At 41.8% G+C, this 16,155-nt stretch overlaps 1 protein-coding gene across 2 annotated transcripts in view; it reads left to right on the top strand.

The window, feature by feature from the left end:
- The window catches only part of notch1b (notch receptor 1b), a 42,186-nt gene that overhangs the window by 11,151 nt on the left and 14,880 nt on the right, over positions 1-16,155 (top strand). The window contains exons 3-17 of one of the 2 annotated variants that reach the window (XM_085181315.1): positions 3,560-3,609; positions 3,733-3,816; positions 4,004-4,342; positions 6,202-6,324; positions 6,414-6,647; positions 6,825-6,980; positions 7,372-7,557; positions 8,873-8,986; positions 11,773-11,886; positions 12,003-12,236; positions 12,559-12,669; positions 14,456-14,648; positions 14,768-14,913; positions 15,011-15,124; positions 15,864-15,983. In XM_085181315.1, coding sequence (XP_085037441.1) covers positions 3,560-3,609; positions 3,733-3,816; positions 4,004-4,342; positions 6,202-6,324; positions 6,414-6,647; positions 6,825-6,980; positions 7,372-7,557; positions 8,873-8,986; positions 11,773-11,886; positions 12,003-12,236; positions 12,559-12,669; positions 14,456-14,648; positions 14,768-14,913; positions 15,011-15,124; positions 15,864-15,983 — 2,318 coding nt within the window. Of the gene's footprint in view, positions 1-3,559; positions 3,817-4,003; positions 4,343-6,201; positions 6,325-6,413; positions 6,648-6,824; positions 6,981-7,371; positions 7,558-8,872; positions 8,987-11,772; positions 11,887-12,002; positions 12,237-12,558; positions 12,670-14,455; positions 14,649-14,767; positions 14,914-15,010; positions 15,125-15,863; positions 15,984-16,155 lie in introns of both variants that reach the window. The other variant, XM_085181314.1, reaches the window with a different exon arrangement.

The following is a 16,155-nucleotide window of genomic DNA, read 5'->3' as shown; positions in this document are numbered from 1 at the left end:
CTGTTTATGCAGTTGGCAGCCTAGCATGTCATGTTTTCTTTTCTTTGCCACAGTCCTAAGGCTGTCTAATCCCATGAGGGGGAGACCCTGTCTAAACACACGCCTGTCCCTGCACAGGGTCCACAACTCGGCCCCACCTACACTAACATACACACAGGGTGGACGCCCTGGGAATGTTTGGGGACAGGGTCCTGTCAGCCCCTCAGTGCTAACAGACTGGCTGGCTCGGGTCAGGTATTTGAGAGCGATTTGGGTTTTTTTATGTCTTTCATGCTTTGTGCACAATGGTTTTTGTGTGAGAACAAAACAACAGAAAGAAAACTCTTGCTGGTCAGGCATGTGCATAAAAAAACAAATCTGCATTTTAGGACATTCTCTATGTAGTTTTCCGCTACATGGGAATTCATTTTTCAGAAATCTTTCATGAATCTTGAATGGTTGCACTGCAGTGTCTTTCACTTCATCCCCTGCCCATCCTCTTGTCTGATGCGTGAGCAAATCCTCTCTGGGGAAAGCCAGAATAACGAGCACTGAGGTGGTGGCACGGTACTTTGAAGTTGCCATAATGTTGGCTTGCAGCTCAAACTGTGGCATAGATGCTGCCTTGTCCACAGGATGAATGAGTGCTGACAAAAGGGTCAAAGTGAGCAGATTCCAGTCCTCAGACCTGCTGAAGAGTGCCATGAAGGCTGCTTTTCTCATACCTCCACTTTTGGGAAGGATTAGGAACAAGATTTCCAAATACCACAGATTTTTCTTTTGTGCCCCTAGCCAACCAGCATTATTGACAATAGGACTGAATCTTTGAAACGCTGTGAACTGCTTGGATTTATGGGTCAGTTGGAGCAGCAAAAAGGACTGAGTATTAAACCTCAATCACTTTTTGGTTTAGACAGAGTGAGTGATATGTTTGAGTGAGTGATATGTTTTTATTGATTAGCATTCAAATATCTCAGTGAAGACAGAACAAAGATTTACCACAAAGCAAGAAAGCATGAGACAAGGCTAATCAAAAGGTATTGGCTGAAGCATTTGCTTATTACGCCAACCCTTTTAACAAAAGATCTTTTAGCATGCAGCTCCTGTACACAGGGCTCGAAGCAAATAATAAAATTCAATTCAATTCAATTCAATTTCATTTATATAGCGCCAAATCACAACAAATGTCGCCTCAAGGAGCTTAATAGATACAGAGAAAAGCCCAACAATCATATGACCCCCTATGAGCAAGCACTTTGGCGACAGTGGGAAGGAAAAACTCCCTTTTAACAGGAAGAAACCTCCGGCAGAACCAGGCTCAGGGAGGGGCGGCCATCTGCTGCGACCGGTTGGGGTGAGAGAAGGCAAACAAAGCAAAAACAAAAAAACAAACAAACAAACAAGAAAAAAACAAAAAAACAAAAAACTTTCCACCTTAGTAAGTAACTACATCAAAGCAAAAGAATCAAGAGGTTTTTTTGTTTTTTTGCTCTTTTCATTCTTGATATATATATTTTTCTAATACTCTATTTTTAAACATATTTTTAAACAAGGAAAATGAACTACACCTTTTTAAATCACTGTCATAACTATTCCACAGGTTAACTCCTCTAACAGAAACACATCTCTGCTTTATATTTGTCCTTATCTTGTTTTTTTTAAAGAAATCTGTTCCCCTTAAGTCATATTGACTCTCTCTGACTTTGAACAGCTTCTGAGTACTGGGGCAAAGCAAGTTATTTTGTGCTTTATACATTATCTGTGCAATTTTATATTCAACTAAATCATAAAATTTCAGGGTATTCAGATTAATAAAGAGTGTGTCTGTTAGATGTAAGTGGCTGGTTAAAACTAAAGAGTTTTCCATACCAAGAAATATGGCTTTACTTTACTTCCAGACCACAAATCTGTGGATACGCAAGGAGCTGTGAAACATTCCTTCATGTAATCTTTCTGTCTGTGTGTATGCATGTGTAAAATAGCGATCACCGTCTGTCTTTGTGCAGCTATGTGTATGTGTGTGTGGCCCTTTTGTTGAGCCGTGCGCATCCTCAGGGGACATGCTTTCAGCTCCTCTCATTGTAATTGTAAATGTGTGAATGTGCCTCTGTGATCAGCGGCTCTCTCTGGGAACTTGTTTGCTGGGGTCCGAGCAGCGTTTATGACTCAGAAACAACCTGTGAGAAACATCACAGGAGCTTGTCCCCCTCCCCTCGCTGTCCAGACCACTCTGTTTTATAGCTTCAAACACATTGTCCACAGGGGGTGACAGTAGAAAGACAAATGTCCCGTATAAAGCATAGTTTCTCATTGCTGTGTTGCCGTGTCGTAAAAACAAGCAAATGATTGATACGGACAAAAAGGTAGCCTTGCTCGTTTAAAGTCATATTAGCATTGTGGACTTTTGACTGAATGGATAAAAAAAATTATGAATTTATTAGTCCATCTTGTGGACAAAAAGATTATTGGTAAATTGCTGGTATTCATGATAGTACAATACTTTTCACTAAAGGTATAATAAGAATTGTGTTTTTATTTTTTAGGACTGACACGGGAAACAATGAATTTAATAAAATTACTGGGAATGTGACGCATTCACCACTCTGTCTACAAAAAAAACCCCCAATACTGCTTCAATTCATATCAGTAAAGGGAAAAAAAGTGGGAGCCAACACAATGAAGAGATTTTCACGATTACAAAATAAATAAAAATCACAGGAAGTGAAAATGACAGCATGTCTTGACATAAATGTTTCAGGATTTGCAGACTTCATGTAAAAGTTTGATTCATTGATCTCTTATTATTTGTGTTAGCGTGTGTGTATTAGGATTGTCACAATACTAGAATTTCAAAGTCAATGCCGGTACCGCGAAAATGCTGGTGAGGGCAAAAAACGGGGACGCGTTGTCTATTAACAGGATGAGGCACAGGCAGCACTATTAGCATCTCTAAATGTTGGCAAATGAGTCAAGTTTTTAGTATCAATTAGTATCTGAGTATCTTTTTTTTTTTTTTAGACAATCCTTCTCTGTAAATATGCTCCTTGCGGTGCCTTGGGTACTGAAGCACATAAGCACTAATGTGATTTCTGAATTTTGGTACAGAAAGGTACCATAACTATCTGTTCTGGTGTGTATAATATTTATATAATATAGGTTACAGGATAAAGTTACCAGATCTAAAACAGACACCCTTTTTAGTTTACATGTTTATGTTTTATTGAAATCTGCTAAACAGAAGTCCAATTAATAAATAAAAATCAACTAAATAAGAAACTGGCAGCTTTTAGTATATGAATTTGTCAGTTTTAGCTCTAGCACATTGGCTTTCTTTGGAAAGTAGTGTGCACATCCTCAGAAAAATGAAGAGTAAATGGTAAATAAAAATAAAGTATAATCCATAATAAAGTATAATCCAAGAATCACCCTGATTAGCAGCTGAGAATCTCAGTTCTTATCATGGCTTTTATCAATACTTAAAGTATAAACCTCCTACATATTAAATTGTTTAAACATGACAAAATGATTATCTTTCTCATAAAGAAACTGACCTCTGACCTCCCTCATCTGCTGTTTCCAGGTGCCGTGATGGATTCCTAGGAAACAGGTGCCAGTTTCCTGATCCATGCAACGCTTCGCCATGTGTGAACGATGGCATGTGCCACCACACATTAAGCGAGAACAGTGTGGACTTCTTTTGCAGCTGCAGGCCAGGCTTCGTAGGCCTCCGCTGCCAGATTGTCAATCCCTGCACCAGCATACTTTGTCGCAACGGAGGCACCTGTGCTTTGGACAATCTCCAGAGTTACAAGTGTCATTGTCCACCTGGATGGTTAGGTAAAATAAAACAGTGGTATGATATTGAACCAATGGTTGGTTGTCAAAGTACATTTCATGATAAATAAGATAACTGGATAACAAAAGTAACACTCTTTGTTTATGGGTCATTTTGAGGTTGTGAAATCCCATAAATCTGTGTCTAGCAATGTGTTTAATCTTTCACACAATATCTTTGTGCCTTCAGGTAAGCAGTGTGAACGAGCCGACCCCTGTACCTCTAATCCATGTGCCAACAGTGGACAGTGCTCCGTCATTGAATTCCAGTACATCTGCACCTGCACGCCCTTCTTCACTGGAATGACCTGCACACAGGATGTCAACGAGTGCGACATAAAGCCATCGCCCTGCAAGAACGGCGGGGTGTGCATCAACGAGGTCGGCAACTACCGATGTCAGTGCCCACCGGACTACATAGGCAAGCACTGTGAGAGCCGCTACTTCCCCTGCAACCCGTCACCCTGCCAAAATGGAGGCACCTGCATCCAGAAGGGAGAGACGAGTTACGAATGTTCCTGTGTGCCAGGTAACATTAAGCTGCATTAAAGCAGGTCTTAAATGATTTGATCATTTGCTGTACAATCGCTCTAAAGTGGGCCTCTTGTGCTTTTCTTCAGTCATGTAAATAAAGTGCTGGAGGCTTATGTTGAATATTGAGGTCAGCAAAATTTTTATTCTAGGCTTTTAATATTCAGGAGTTTCTTTTTAAAAAGGAATAACATAAAGGTGTACTGTTTAAGAAGCTGTGGTAAGGTGGGATTGATCAGATCCATTAAACGTTTGTGAAGTTAAAGCCACCATGACACCCCATTGAATCGAGGTCAGGTGATTCCTAAATATCAGCACTGCGAGTGGCTGATTAAGCGGTGATGTCATTTTAGGCCGGGCTGCTCCTGTGTGTGCTGTGCCCTGTGTGAGTGTGTGAGTGTATTTGTACTCTGTTGTGCACAGTGTGCGAACAAAGCAGAGCAGGAAGGCATCCGGGCTTATCGTAAGGAAATGGTCAAAGGACAACATCCTTTTCACATGATGGAGTGAAGCAGTTCTTGCTGGGACTCCGGCCCTGCCCTCCACCCTGTCACCTCCACGCACACTGACTTCACCTTGTTTTTTTTTTTCTGTTTCCTTTCAATTCAGAAATTCACGCAAAGAATTTGTGTGGCAACTTTCCATCCCGTCTTACTGGCAGCCTCGTCTGTTCTTTGAAAAGCCTAAAGAGAAAATAACGTGTTGGTCTCTCAGTTTTTTTAAAAAGTTATTACATACATTAAAGTAATTAAAAGAAAACATCCATGTAAGTCAGGGTTGGGATCTTCTAGGGTAAAGTGACTAAATGAATTGATCATGTGTGATTGGCTGAGTCGATCGCCAGTTGGTATTTTGCATTGCTAATTTATCAGCCAGACAATTCATCCCAGTAAATATTTAGCCTGCAAAGCACAATTCAAAGCACACACTACTAGGAACTTGCAGAGGGAATTGTGTTACACTTGTATTAATTTCAGTTTTTTTCACATACAGAAGCATGGTAGTGGCTTCAGTCACACCGGCCTAGAGATCAGTTGCAGTCACAAACCCGCATGTCATGTTGGAAGGAAAAAGCCAATTTGTCTACAAGCACTCGCAAACTACTCATCAAGTTGTAGTTAAAGTGTGAAAAGTGTGATGCAGAGACCTTTTGATGTGTTTGTTGCTGCTTGAGGACACGACTTTTACTTTGAAGGCAAACTTTCTCCTCTTACAGTTTGCATCACACTATTAAAAATGTCACTACGGCTCAGACCGAATAATTGCAACCATGGCAATCTGTTAGCAACCAAACCAGTCGCAAGGTTTTTTGTGTAGCAACCTCCGGTTGGATCCTCCAGCAACCACTCCCTAGTCTCTAGGCCGGTTTGACTGAGCCCTGAATGACAATAATAAATTTCAGACAATAAAATTCAGTTGAAATTTGAGCAACATTGCAGTGGAAGCTGCAGACATCTGCTTTTTTTTATATATTAGCAGTGGTTTAGCTTGGTTTCAGAAGCTGACTGTAAGTCGTTACGTGTTGTACTGGTTTTGCTTTGCATTTTATTTTACCCAGGATGCCAGCTGTACAGTGCAGTGGCTGCTTGTTGTGTAACTGTATAGGAGAGTGGCAGGCTTACCACAGACCTCAAAATGGTAAAGCCTCGCTTTTCTTGGGAAGGAAAAGACAGTTGACCACATTTAACTGCAAGTTTCATTCCCTTTGTTGTAAATGGGACATTGTTGTTTTCAAACCAGGAGAAATGAGAAACGAAATATTTAAAGTCTCGTTAAAGACGGCACAGTTTATGCAACGTAAACCCAGACTGAAGCAAATTAATGGAGAGACGTTTTTTCTTTTTTTGTTAATGTCAGGTTTTACGGGGAAAAACTGCAGCCAAAACATTGACGACTGTCCAAATCATGAATGCCAGAATGGAGGGACCTGTGTTGATGGAGTCAACACCTACAACTGCCAGTGTAAACCAGAATTTACAGGTCTGTATGTTGTTGCTTCACTGTATGAGTCCGTGAAGAAGCCTGTCTGGGGACACACACCCACTTATCCTGGTGCTTCCACTTCACAGGGCAGCTCTGTAGAGAGGACGTCGATGAGTGCCAGCTGATGCCCAACGCATGCCAAAATGGCGGCACATGCCACAACACCTATGGGAGTTACCAGTGCGTGTGCGTGAATGGCTGGACCGGGGACGACTGCAGCGAGAACATCGATGACTGCGCCAGTGCGGCCTGCCATCAAGGGTCCGCCTGCCATGACCGGGTAGCTTCGTTCTATTGTGAATGCCCCCCCGGCCGCACAGGTTTGTGGAATTTCGATCTTAGTGTATGGCAGCAGAACTTCTGCTTCTTAAGTTAAATACAACTGTTGTGCGAACTTAATCTGGCATAAACTGTGTGAGCTAACCCAGTAAAGCTGAAATTGATTGAAATTACTGGATATATAATGAAGTCCTTCTTATTTTTGTCCTCTGCACCAGGTCTGCTCTGCCAGCTGGATGATGCCTGCATGAGCAACCCATGCCAAAAGGGCTCCAACTGTGACACCAACCCCGTCACGGGAAATCATTTTTGTACCTGCCCCTCGGGATATGTTGGAGCTTCCTGTGATCAGGACATTGATGAATGCTCACTGGGTAAAACTCATCTTTTGCACACTGTCAGACACATTTCAACATCAGTATTCAGAGTTTAGCTTTACCACTGTCACGAAAACTTCAATTACCACACATTGGTTCGTAATTCCTTTATACAAGCTAAAATACAAGGTCATTCTTTCGCCCTATTATGGGTACTTTGGTACCCATAATTGTACCCCTAATTGCAGTAAATAACCCCCTCTGGGGTATTATTGCTGTAATCCCGCAGTTGAGGCTTTTGGTTTGGCTTTGTCAAACAACACTGAGCCACTCAACGTCCTCTAATGTCTTTTATAGTGAAATTGCTGCTTTTCACATCCTTATGTGCTTTTCACATCCACCAACCTGCTAAAGGAAGTGAAATTAAAGCCTGGATCTTTTTAAACAGGTTCCAATCCGTGTGAGCATGCGGGGAAGTGTATCAATACCAGGGGCTCATTCCAGTGTAAGTGTCAGCGGGGCTTTGTGGGACCACGGTGTGAGCTGGACATCAACGAGTGCATGTCAAACCCATGTTTGAACGAGGCTACATGCCTGGACCAAATAGGAAAATTCAAGTGTATTTGCATGCCAGGTAAGATGTCTGGTTATATGGAAAAGCTACTTTTTCAGTCACATTCCCACAGGGTGCACTCTGAGACTCTCTGCTGTGCACATTTGTAAAGTCCTTTGAGGGAAATGTGTCCCATATGAATGCATTTAACTTGAATTTTGTTTGTTATGGTTAATTTCACCAAATGCAGCAAATCATATGCACTAAACAAGTCTCCTATAATCAAAAATAGGTTTTGCTTTGAATTTCAAGTAGTTCAGCTCTCACAGACCGGGCCACACTTTGAATTCAGGTGTTTTCAGTCCCATTGCTGCAAGCCCCCCACCTAGCCAGGCAGTCTGTCTTTGCAAAAGTGTGTGAAAAAATGGGTCTTTTTAAAGAACTCACTGAATTTAAGCGTGTGAAAGAAACTGTACTGTAACAGGATGCAGTCTTTGAAACAAGTAAATAAATGATATTTCTTCTGTAAGTGGTATTTATGCAGAATGGAAGCATTTAGGAACTCACGGCGACTCAGCCACAAAGTGTAAGACCATATAAAGTTACAGAAGGCTAAAGTTACACAGTCATCATCAACTACAAAAAAACTGCAGCAGGAGCTTTGTGGCTGAGCAGCTCATGTAGGTGTAATATTGAGGTTGCCCTGTGTGTGTGTATTTTTACTTTTGCATGTCATGTAATTTGTGTTGTGTTCATGGGAGTTAAGAATAATAGTAGAATAACTAATTGGACAAGTAAAGTCAACAAATAAAACCCATGTGAATGACTTAGGATTCCTTTCAGAATGGGTTTGTTTTGAAGTTTAGAAATTGTTAGCTGATTAATTAATGAAATGTCTTTTTACATATTCTGAAATGTGAAGATTTGCAGTTTTGACTCTTTAGACTGGGTCATATTTAATTTTGGGGCTGACGGTCGGACTTTCAGCTCGACGACATCATCGTGGATTCTGATTGAATTTGTGTGATTTTCAAGATTTTATTAAAATGCAGCAAACAAAAGAAAATAGAGCTGAATTAGTTAATCTGTTAACTAAGTGTGATCAACAGTAAACTTATGATTAAAGTCACATTCAGAGGAAAAGTTACAAATATATTTAATATAAGTATTTTCAGTTCATTGCAGTTTTACATGACATCACCTTTAGCTTAACATAAATTGGGGTCAGTTTTATAAACTAACAACTTGATAATAAAACAATATTTAGTTATATTCCTGAGTACTTTGTATCATTTAAACCCAGTATGTAGTGGTATATTTCTGCAGTGTGAAAGTGCTTCTAACTGTGTGTCTCCGATCAAATCTCCCTCACGGTCCTCCCTTGCTAATTGGCCAGGCTACGAGGGGGAGTTCTGCCAAATCGATACGAACGAGTGCGCCAGCAGCCCCTGCCTGAACAACGGCGAGTGTATCGACAAGACCAACGCCTTCCACTGCCAGTGCCCCACAGGTGAGGCTGCCGTACCGCTGCGGAGGGGGGAGGAGGGAGAGGGCGTGGGGCCAGGGGGCACAGAGACTGATCTTGCTCTGTCTCGCTCTCTTCTCCTCTCAAACACAAACACACACACACACACACAAACACTGATCTGGACGGGCACTAATCCCAGCCCTGAGGCGAGCTTATGCTGGCCCGGGTAGCCCCGCACATACGCAGCAGTTGAGGAGAAGCGGTAAAAGAAAATCTATAAGGAAAGGCTTGAGGAAGTTTGAAGTTTTTGAACAAGTTTGTTATCCTTTTTATCAAGTCTGATGATCGAGCAGAAACTAAGCAAGGCTTGTGATTGCGACTGAGAACAAGAGAGAGCTAATAAGAGAAGGCAGAGCTGCTGCCACAGTCTGTACATTTTCTGTGTTGTGGTTGTAAATGAGGTAGTTCTTCAGCCTATTTTGAGGTATGTGGGTGTTTTCAAAACTCTTACAGGAGCTTCACTGTTTGTACATGAGGTATTGATGTTTTGTTCAGTAGCAAAGGAATGCAACTTCTGAATATTGGATAGAAAAAAGATAGAAGAGAAAGGAAGGATCTATAGACTCCCCAAATGTGTTTTTTGTTTTGCATTCTTTCACTGGGATCATTGAGGTGGAAGTGATTTTTTTTTTCTTCTTCTTTTTGGAAAAGGAAAATAGCAGAGCTCAGAGTTGGGTGGATCAAAGGCAGTCTGGGTGGAGGAGAAAGATTCCTCCTGTTGAGAGAAAAAGAAAGGAAGAAGGAAAAGCAGAAAGAGAAAAAAAAGACATCCACAACAAGAAAGCTTTGGAATTAATAGAGAGAGGGGGCTACAAGAGTGAACACAAGAGCTTAGCGCCTAAGAAAACTCGTTGTGTGTGACAGTGAGCGAGGGCTGTGTGAGGAAGCAGCACAAAGTGGTGGTGGTGGTGGTGGAAGTGTTTTTTTGGGAGGGTGTGTGGAGAAGTGGGTAGTGTTGAGATGCACGGACCGTTATGCCAAAGCAGGAAGGGTAGAAGGGGGGGAGGGGTTTTAACCGCTCTAGTTGAGATGTAAATTTGTCCCTGTTGCGAGCCAGGCCCAAGGCGAGGGTCCCCCTTTTCATTTCTGTACATGGAATAGCCATGGAAACCCTGCTGAGAGCCATTGAAATGTCTGATTCCAGCAGTCTGGGGATAAATCCCGCTTTGGCTGCTGAGGTGTGCGATGTGCACGGCCCTGTGCGTGGTTGCATCTCCGCTTCATCCTTTGTGTGTGTGCATACTTATGCATCTGGGAAAGAAAATCTTTTCATTAATGTCAGGAGTGCTGTTGGAGAACAGAACCGTCACATTCCTGTTAAGAAACATGCAGTTTGTACCAAAGACTGTTGTTGCTGCTGTAAACTCACAGTCCCTATCAGACTGCAAACTGTCTTGATTTATAGCACTTTTCAACACTAAAGTAATGCCAAAAATGACAACAACATGTCACATAAAACACCCTTTTGTAGCGTTTAAATCTTTACATACATACAGCAGAAAATATCCACTTGGTATTGTGCTGTTTGGAAATTTTTTAAATAATAGCTTTAAGAGTTAATTCACACTTTTCTTCTTTCATAGATCTGTGTCAAGCTTTGAAAAAAGTAAAAATAATATTTTGCTTGCCATGCTATAAAAAATCCCATTGACTACTTGGAAATTTTAGCCTAAATTATTCTTTAAATGTATGTTTTAAAGGCCACTTAAGTGTCATAATTTTGGCTCTTGAAATTGAACAGTTAAGATGCAATTAAGAAGTAGACTCTCAGCCTTAATTCATATAAGTTATATCATATAAGTAGCACAAAATAAAAGCTGGAGTGTCTAGTTTTCTCATTTTTAAAGTAGCATCAGCTTTAATCTGCTGTCGACATAGTTTTGGACTACATTGTTCTGAAAACTTTGTTAGCAGTGTCTACATTTTAGTCACTTCATCTGTCTGATTGCAGCCAGTTCGGGGAAGTATAAATGCTTCTAGCAGAGTCCAGTGGGATAAATCAGCTTGCAGCTCTCCACACAAACACTTCCTCACTGGATTATCTACAACTGGTCTTTCTTTAGCTTTAAGCACCTGTGTGTTCCTGTGATGTTGTGGTGATGGGGTGGGAGGGAAGTAGAACTTTTTATCTCTTCATCAGAGAACACCCTATTAGTCTTTGGGCTGTGACAAACAGGAGACGAGGAGGAAATATCTGAGAATAAGTCCAGGAAAAACAAGAAAGCCTACTGGTTGATTTTGAATGAACAAGACTTTGAATACCGGAGGTTCAAAGGTCAAGCTAGCTCTTTTTGGAGGCGGGCAGGGAGTAGAGGGGGTAGTGGGGAAGGGGTGAAAGTAAGACAGGAGAATATGCATTGTGATGGAAAGGTTTTGGGGGACAAAGAAGGCAACAGGCTCAGTTTGGTGCTGCTTTGAGCAGACAGGAGGGCCTTTGTCTTTCACCCCTTGGTCAGGAGGCCTCCTAACTTTCATTCTTTCCTCATTTCTCTCCCTCTCTCCCTCCCTCCCCTATTTTAAACGAACCGGTTCCCCCACTAGCTCCTCTCCCTTTGCCTCTGCGCTGAAAAGAAGTGAAAGGAGAAAATGGGGAGCTCGTAGTGCTTCACAGTTGTTAATTAACATGCAGATTTCTGATTCGCTAAGAGCTCTTATAACATAGGCTCGGGATTATAAGTGTGGCTGGTTTAAAATGAGATGTCTGTACACACACACGCACTCATTCACACACACATGCGCACAATAACAGCTTTTTGTTGTTTTTCCAGGCTTCAGTGGGAACCTCTGCCAGATAGACATTGATGAGTGTGCCAGCACGCCGTGCAAAAATGGCGCCAAATGCACAGATGGACCCAACAAATATACCTGCGAGTGCACTGAAGGTATTCACGCTTAACATAAATTATAATAATTGTAAAAGGAGCCAAGAGCTTTAAAATATAACAACATTTCACAAATGAATGTGTCAGTTAAAACAGACATCAACTCTTTTTCCTAGGTTACACTGGGAAGCATTGTGAGACGGACATAAATGAATGTTACTCCGACCCCTGCCACTATGGCTCCTGCATTGATGGCCTGGCCTCGTTCAGCTGCCAGTGCAAGCCCGGGTTCACCGGTCGGCTTTGTGAGACCAACATCAATGAGTGTCTGAGCCAGCCATGCAGGTACGGAGGCACCTGCCAGGACAGGGAGAACAGCTATATCTGCGTCTGTCCCAAGGGAACAACAGGTAAGGATCACACACAGGAGATACAAGCGTAACATTTTACCCCTCAGCCATAAAAAGGCTGATGAGATATTGTTGTCACTCCACTGGCAGTGGAGTTTGTGAATGCATTAACTTGAAAACAAGGCAACGTAGGATTGATACCACAGCTGCATCTACTAAAAATCTTGGATGAGTTTGAATCTCAGTGACCTGAATCTTAAGGTCAAGTTTTCTAAAAATCTTGTGAATGCAAAAACTCAAGAAGGAAGTCACCTAGGATTTTCACATTTATACCATAAATGTTGGGCACCAGTAACAAATCTAAAAAACAACTTTCTTCCAGGAATCAACTGTGAAACCAACATCGATGACTGCAAGAGCAATCCCTGTGATTACGGGACCTGCATTGACAAGATCAATGGCTACGAGTGCGCCTGTGAACCTGGCTACACTGGTAAACTGGAGCTCATAGTTCTATTGATTTCAATATATGAAACAGGAAACAGGAAGTTGTGATTCAGATCAATGTTGCAAGAAGGAACACAGTAGTTTTGAAATAACTCTAATGAATCTTAGAGTTTGATTGTTGACTGCATGTTAAAACATCAGATTTAAAGAAAGAAAAGAAATACTGCAAATCAAGCAGTATGAGCCTTAGACATTAGCTTCAGTACTCTGATGTTAACATGTAGGATCTTGTTTGTATTTTCATACAATTGTAGTCACTGCAGTAAATACTATCCAAGGTAGATATGATACAAGATGCCTTTGTATCATAGCATCTGTCACAGATATGGATAATGTCCAGAAGAAATGTGCATTTATTGACAGTCAGTTTCTGAGATATCTCTGTAAATGGCAAAAATCAGAAACATCTCAACTCCCCCTAGATATGAAGCACTAGCTGTCCTAATACCATTGGGGACCCACTATGGATTGATTGCAGAAAACCCTCCTGGGGACCCTGCATGAGTAAAACTGCTCTGGGCTCTATATGGGCTAGCCTACTCGTTTTTACTTTGACTGTTTTAATAACTCTAAAAGAGACTTTGAGGCTGATTATGTTACACTAGGAAATTTGCTGTGTAACAAGTGCAAATGTGATCTTGATAACCCAAAATCCTCCCAGGAGAATGGGAGGAAGATTGTGATACTGAGATTGTGATAGTATAAGTTTTCTATTTTTCCCTAACCTGGCAGAAAAAAAACCTAGAAAACAGATCTAACCTTTAGGTTTCAGCCTAAATTCTGAATGAGGTTAGATTTTCCAGATAATGGCTTGCCAGATTAGTGGAAATGAATAATCACATTTTCACAACATCTTTCAAAATATGCAGTTTCCTGAAAATTCTTTGATTTTACCACATTTTTCTGATATAGTACACATTTTGTGTTTGAAGGAACATAAAAACTTATACTCTTGGATCATTCCAGATAGAGGATTTTTTTTTTAGTTTTTCGAAAAATTAATTTCAAATAGATTAAATCTAGTGAAGATTAATGTTAGGATTTTTGTTGTTCGAATAGATAAAGTGGAATTGCATGATCTTTGGTTTACTGCCACAAACTAATGCACTGGAAAAGCCCATCTTTTCCAAATATATAGCCAGGTTAAACATAACATCTGTCTGAAGTAAAAAGTGGGCAAACGAGTGCTTAAGGTGCCGCATCAGAGGATTCAAAGGTCCTGATGGGGAGGGTGACAGATGGCGAGCGAGTGCGCACGCTCCTCTGAGGCTCGACCGGTGTCACTTTCCAGCTCCACCCTGTCCCCAACCTGCTGCTGTTCGGACAAGCAAGCTGCCCTCCCGCACAAAGAGAGGACACACACACACTCTCTGGCACACAGGGCCAGTGGGGATTTGAGCGGGAGAAAAGATTCCCTGAAAGATTCCTGAAAGTTGAGCTTTTAAAAGCTTGGAAGCCGGTCCCTGCTTAAAAGCCAAATGGGCTGCCTTTATGCTACGCATGACACGGGCCTGAATGGCATCAACGCTTCAAGTCGCCGACAAAGGCCGCCTTTAAAGCCGTATGTTTCTGGAAATTGATACATTCGCTGTGTTGATATGTAGACTTGATTGTGTGGAGGCTTTGTGTGCAGCTGTTGAGCGTTTTCATGTAATACATCAGAACTGTTGGAGTGTAAAAATGATTGCAGTGATTTCAGCACCCATCCTTTCACTGTTTATAAACTCATGGAGACTCATGAAGTCAGGAAGTAAAGCGAAATATCTGTTTAGGTGCCATGTGCAACATAAACATCAACGAGTGCGCGAGCAACCCCTGTCACAACGGCGGCACCTGTATCGACGGCATCAACAGCTTCACCTGCCAGTGTCCAGATGGTTACCATGACACCACCTGCTTCTCCCAAGTCAATGAGTGCCTCAGCAATCCCTGCATCCATGGTCACTGCGAGGACAAGATAAATGGGTGAGGCGGTCTATAAACGATTTTCAGAGGCAGGGCAGTGACAATAAACAAGTTTCCCCAGATTTCCAACAATAATTTTTTTCCTTTATTAATGATCTTTGTCTTTTACTCCTCGTCAGCTATAAATGCCTGTGTGACTCTGGCTGGAGCGGCAAAAACTGCGACATCAACAACAATGAGTGTGAATCCAACCCGTGTATGAACGGAGGCACCTGCAAGGACATGACCAGCGGATACGTCTGCACCTGTCGCGTGGGCTTCACTGGTCAGTATTTGTTAGCGTGTGTCGATGAGCTTCGAACCGTACAGTTTCACTGCTAACCATCACTTGAACTGAAATGTGTTTCATTTATTGCACGCAGGACCAAATTGCCAGAACAACATCAACGAATGTGCCTCCAATCCCTGCCTTAACCAGGGGACCTGCATTGACGACGTTGCAGGGTACAAGTGCAACTGTATCCTGCCTTACACGGGTATGGAAATATTATTGAAAATATTTGATACACCCATGTGTTGGCCTGGCGTTCTGGCATTTCCTTGCTGTGGGAGACAGTTTCCACCGGCTGTGTCGGCTGTTGGGCAAAGAGGAAAATGTGTGGCGGATGAAATAGCTCTTGAGTAAAGTTCAGCAGCAAGACTTCCTCAGGGCTCAAAGACACCAAACCTCTGACTCACTGTGCTCCTCTGTGATCCACAAGCATCCGTGATGGGAGCTAGGAAACATTTTAATGTCATTTTAATGTCATCTGGCTTAGTATTTAATCAAACACATAACCAAGGGAAGTTTAAGGGCAAATTGTTCTTATATTTGTCTTGTATATTTTTTTGGAAAAATCCACAGCGCTTTGAATACTAAAAGGCTCTTGCTTGGCTTGGGGTGGGAACGGGTTGCTTGACACATTTCCTGTTTGCCTGCTTCCTGTCTCACAGAACAGCAAATGGCTTCACAATGGCCGGAAACTGGAGCCGACTTCCTGTATTAGCAGTATGTTATGGAAACAGATAGGGAAATATCTCCACAGGCCTCAAATACTGACAGAACCTGGCTAAAATCTTCTGATAGCATTGATTGAAAGATGATTCTGTGTCCATTTGGATTGGGTTATCTCCAAGTTCATGACTCCTGCGTGGTATCACATAGTGACAGATAAATGTTAAACAGAGTTTAATTCAGTTAACGGTGTATTTCTTTCTTGCGTTTGCACACTACAGGAGAGAACTGTGAAACTCTGATGGCCCCCTGTAGCTCCAAACCCTGCAAGCATGGAGGACTGTGTCAGGAATCAGAGGACTATCTGAACTTCTCTTGTGTCTGTCCTGAAGGATGGCAAGGTAATTATTAATGTCTGCATATATGAGTACCTTCCAGGAACGAGTAAGAGGTCATAGAAAAGGTCAAAAAGGACTCAGAGAGCAGCCTTTTTAGAGAACAGAAGTACACATGTAAATGTTAAATGTTAATTTAATACAAACATTTTTAATAAGAGATCCTTGGATTGTAATC

Source organism: Neolamprologus multifasciatus, chromosome 12 (genome assembly GCF_963576455.1).
Source record: "Neolamprologus multifasciatus chromosome 12, fNeoMul1.2, whole genome shotgun sequence".
In the NCBI taxonomy this organism is placed as follows: domain Eukaryota; kingdom Metazoa; phylum Chordata; class Actinopteri; order Cichliformes; family Cichlidae; genus Neolamprologus; species Neolamprologus multifasciatus.
This window is presented reverse-complemented; position numbering and strand designations above follow the sequence as displayed.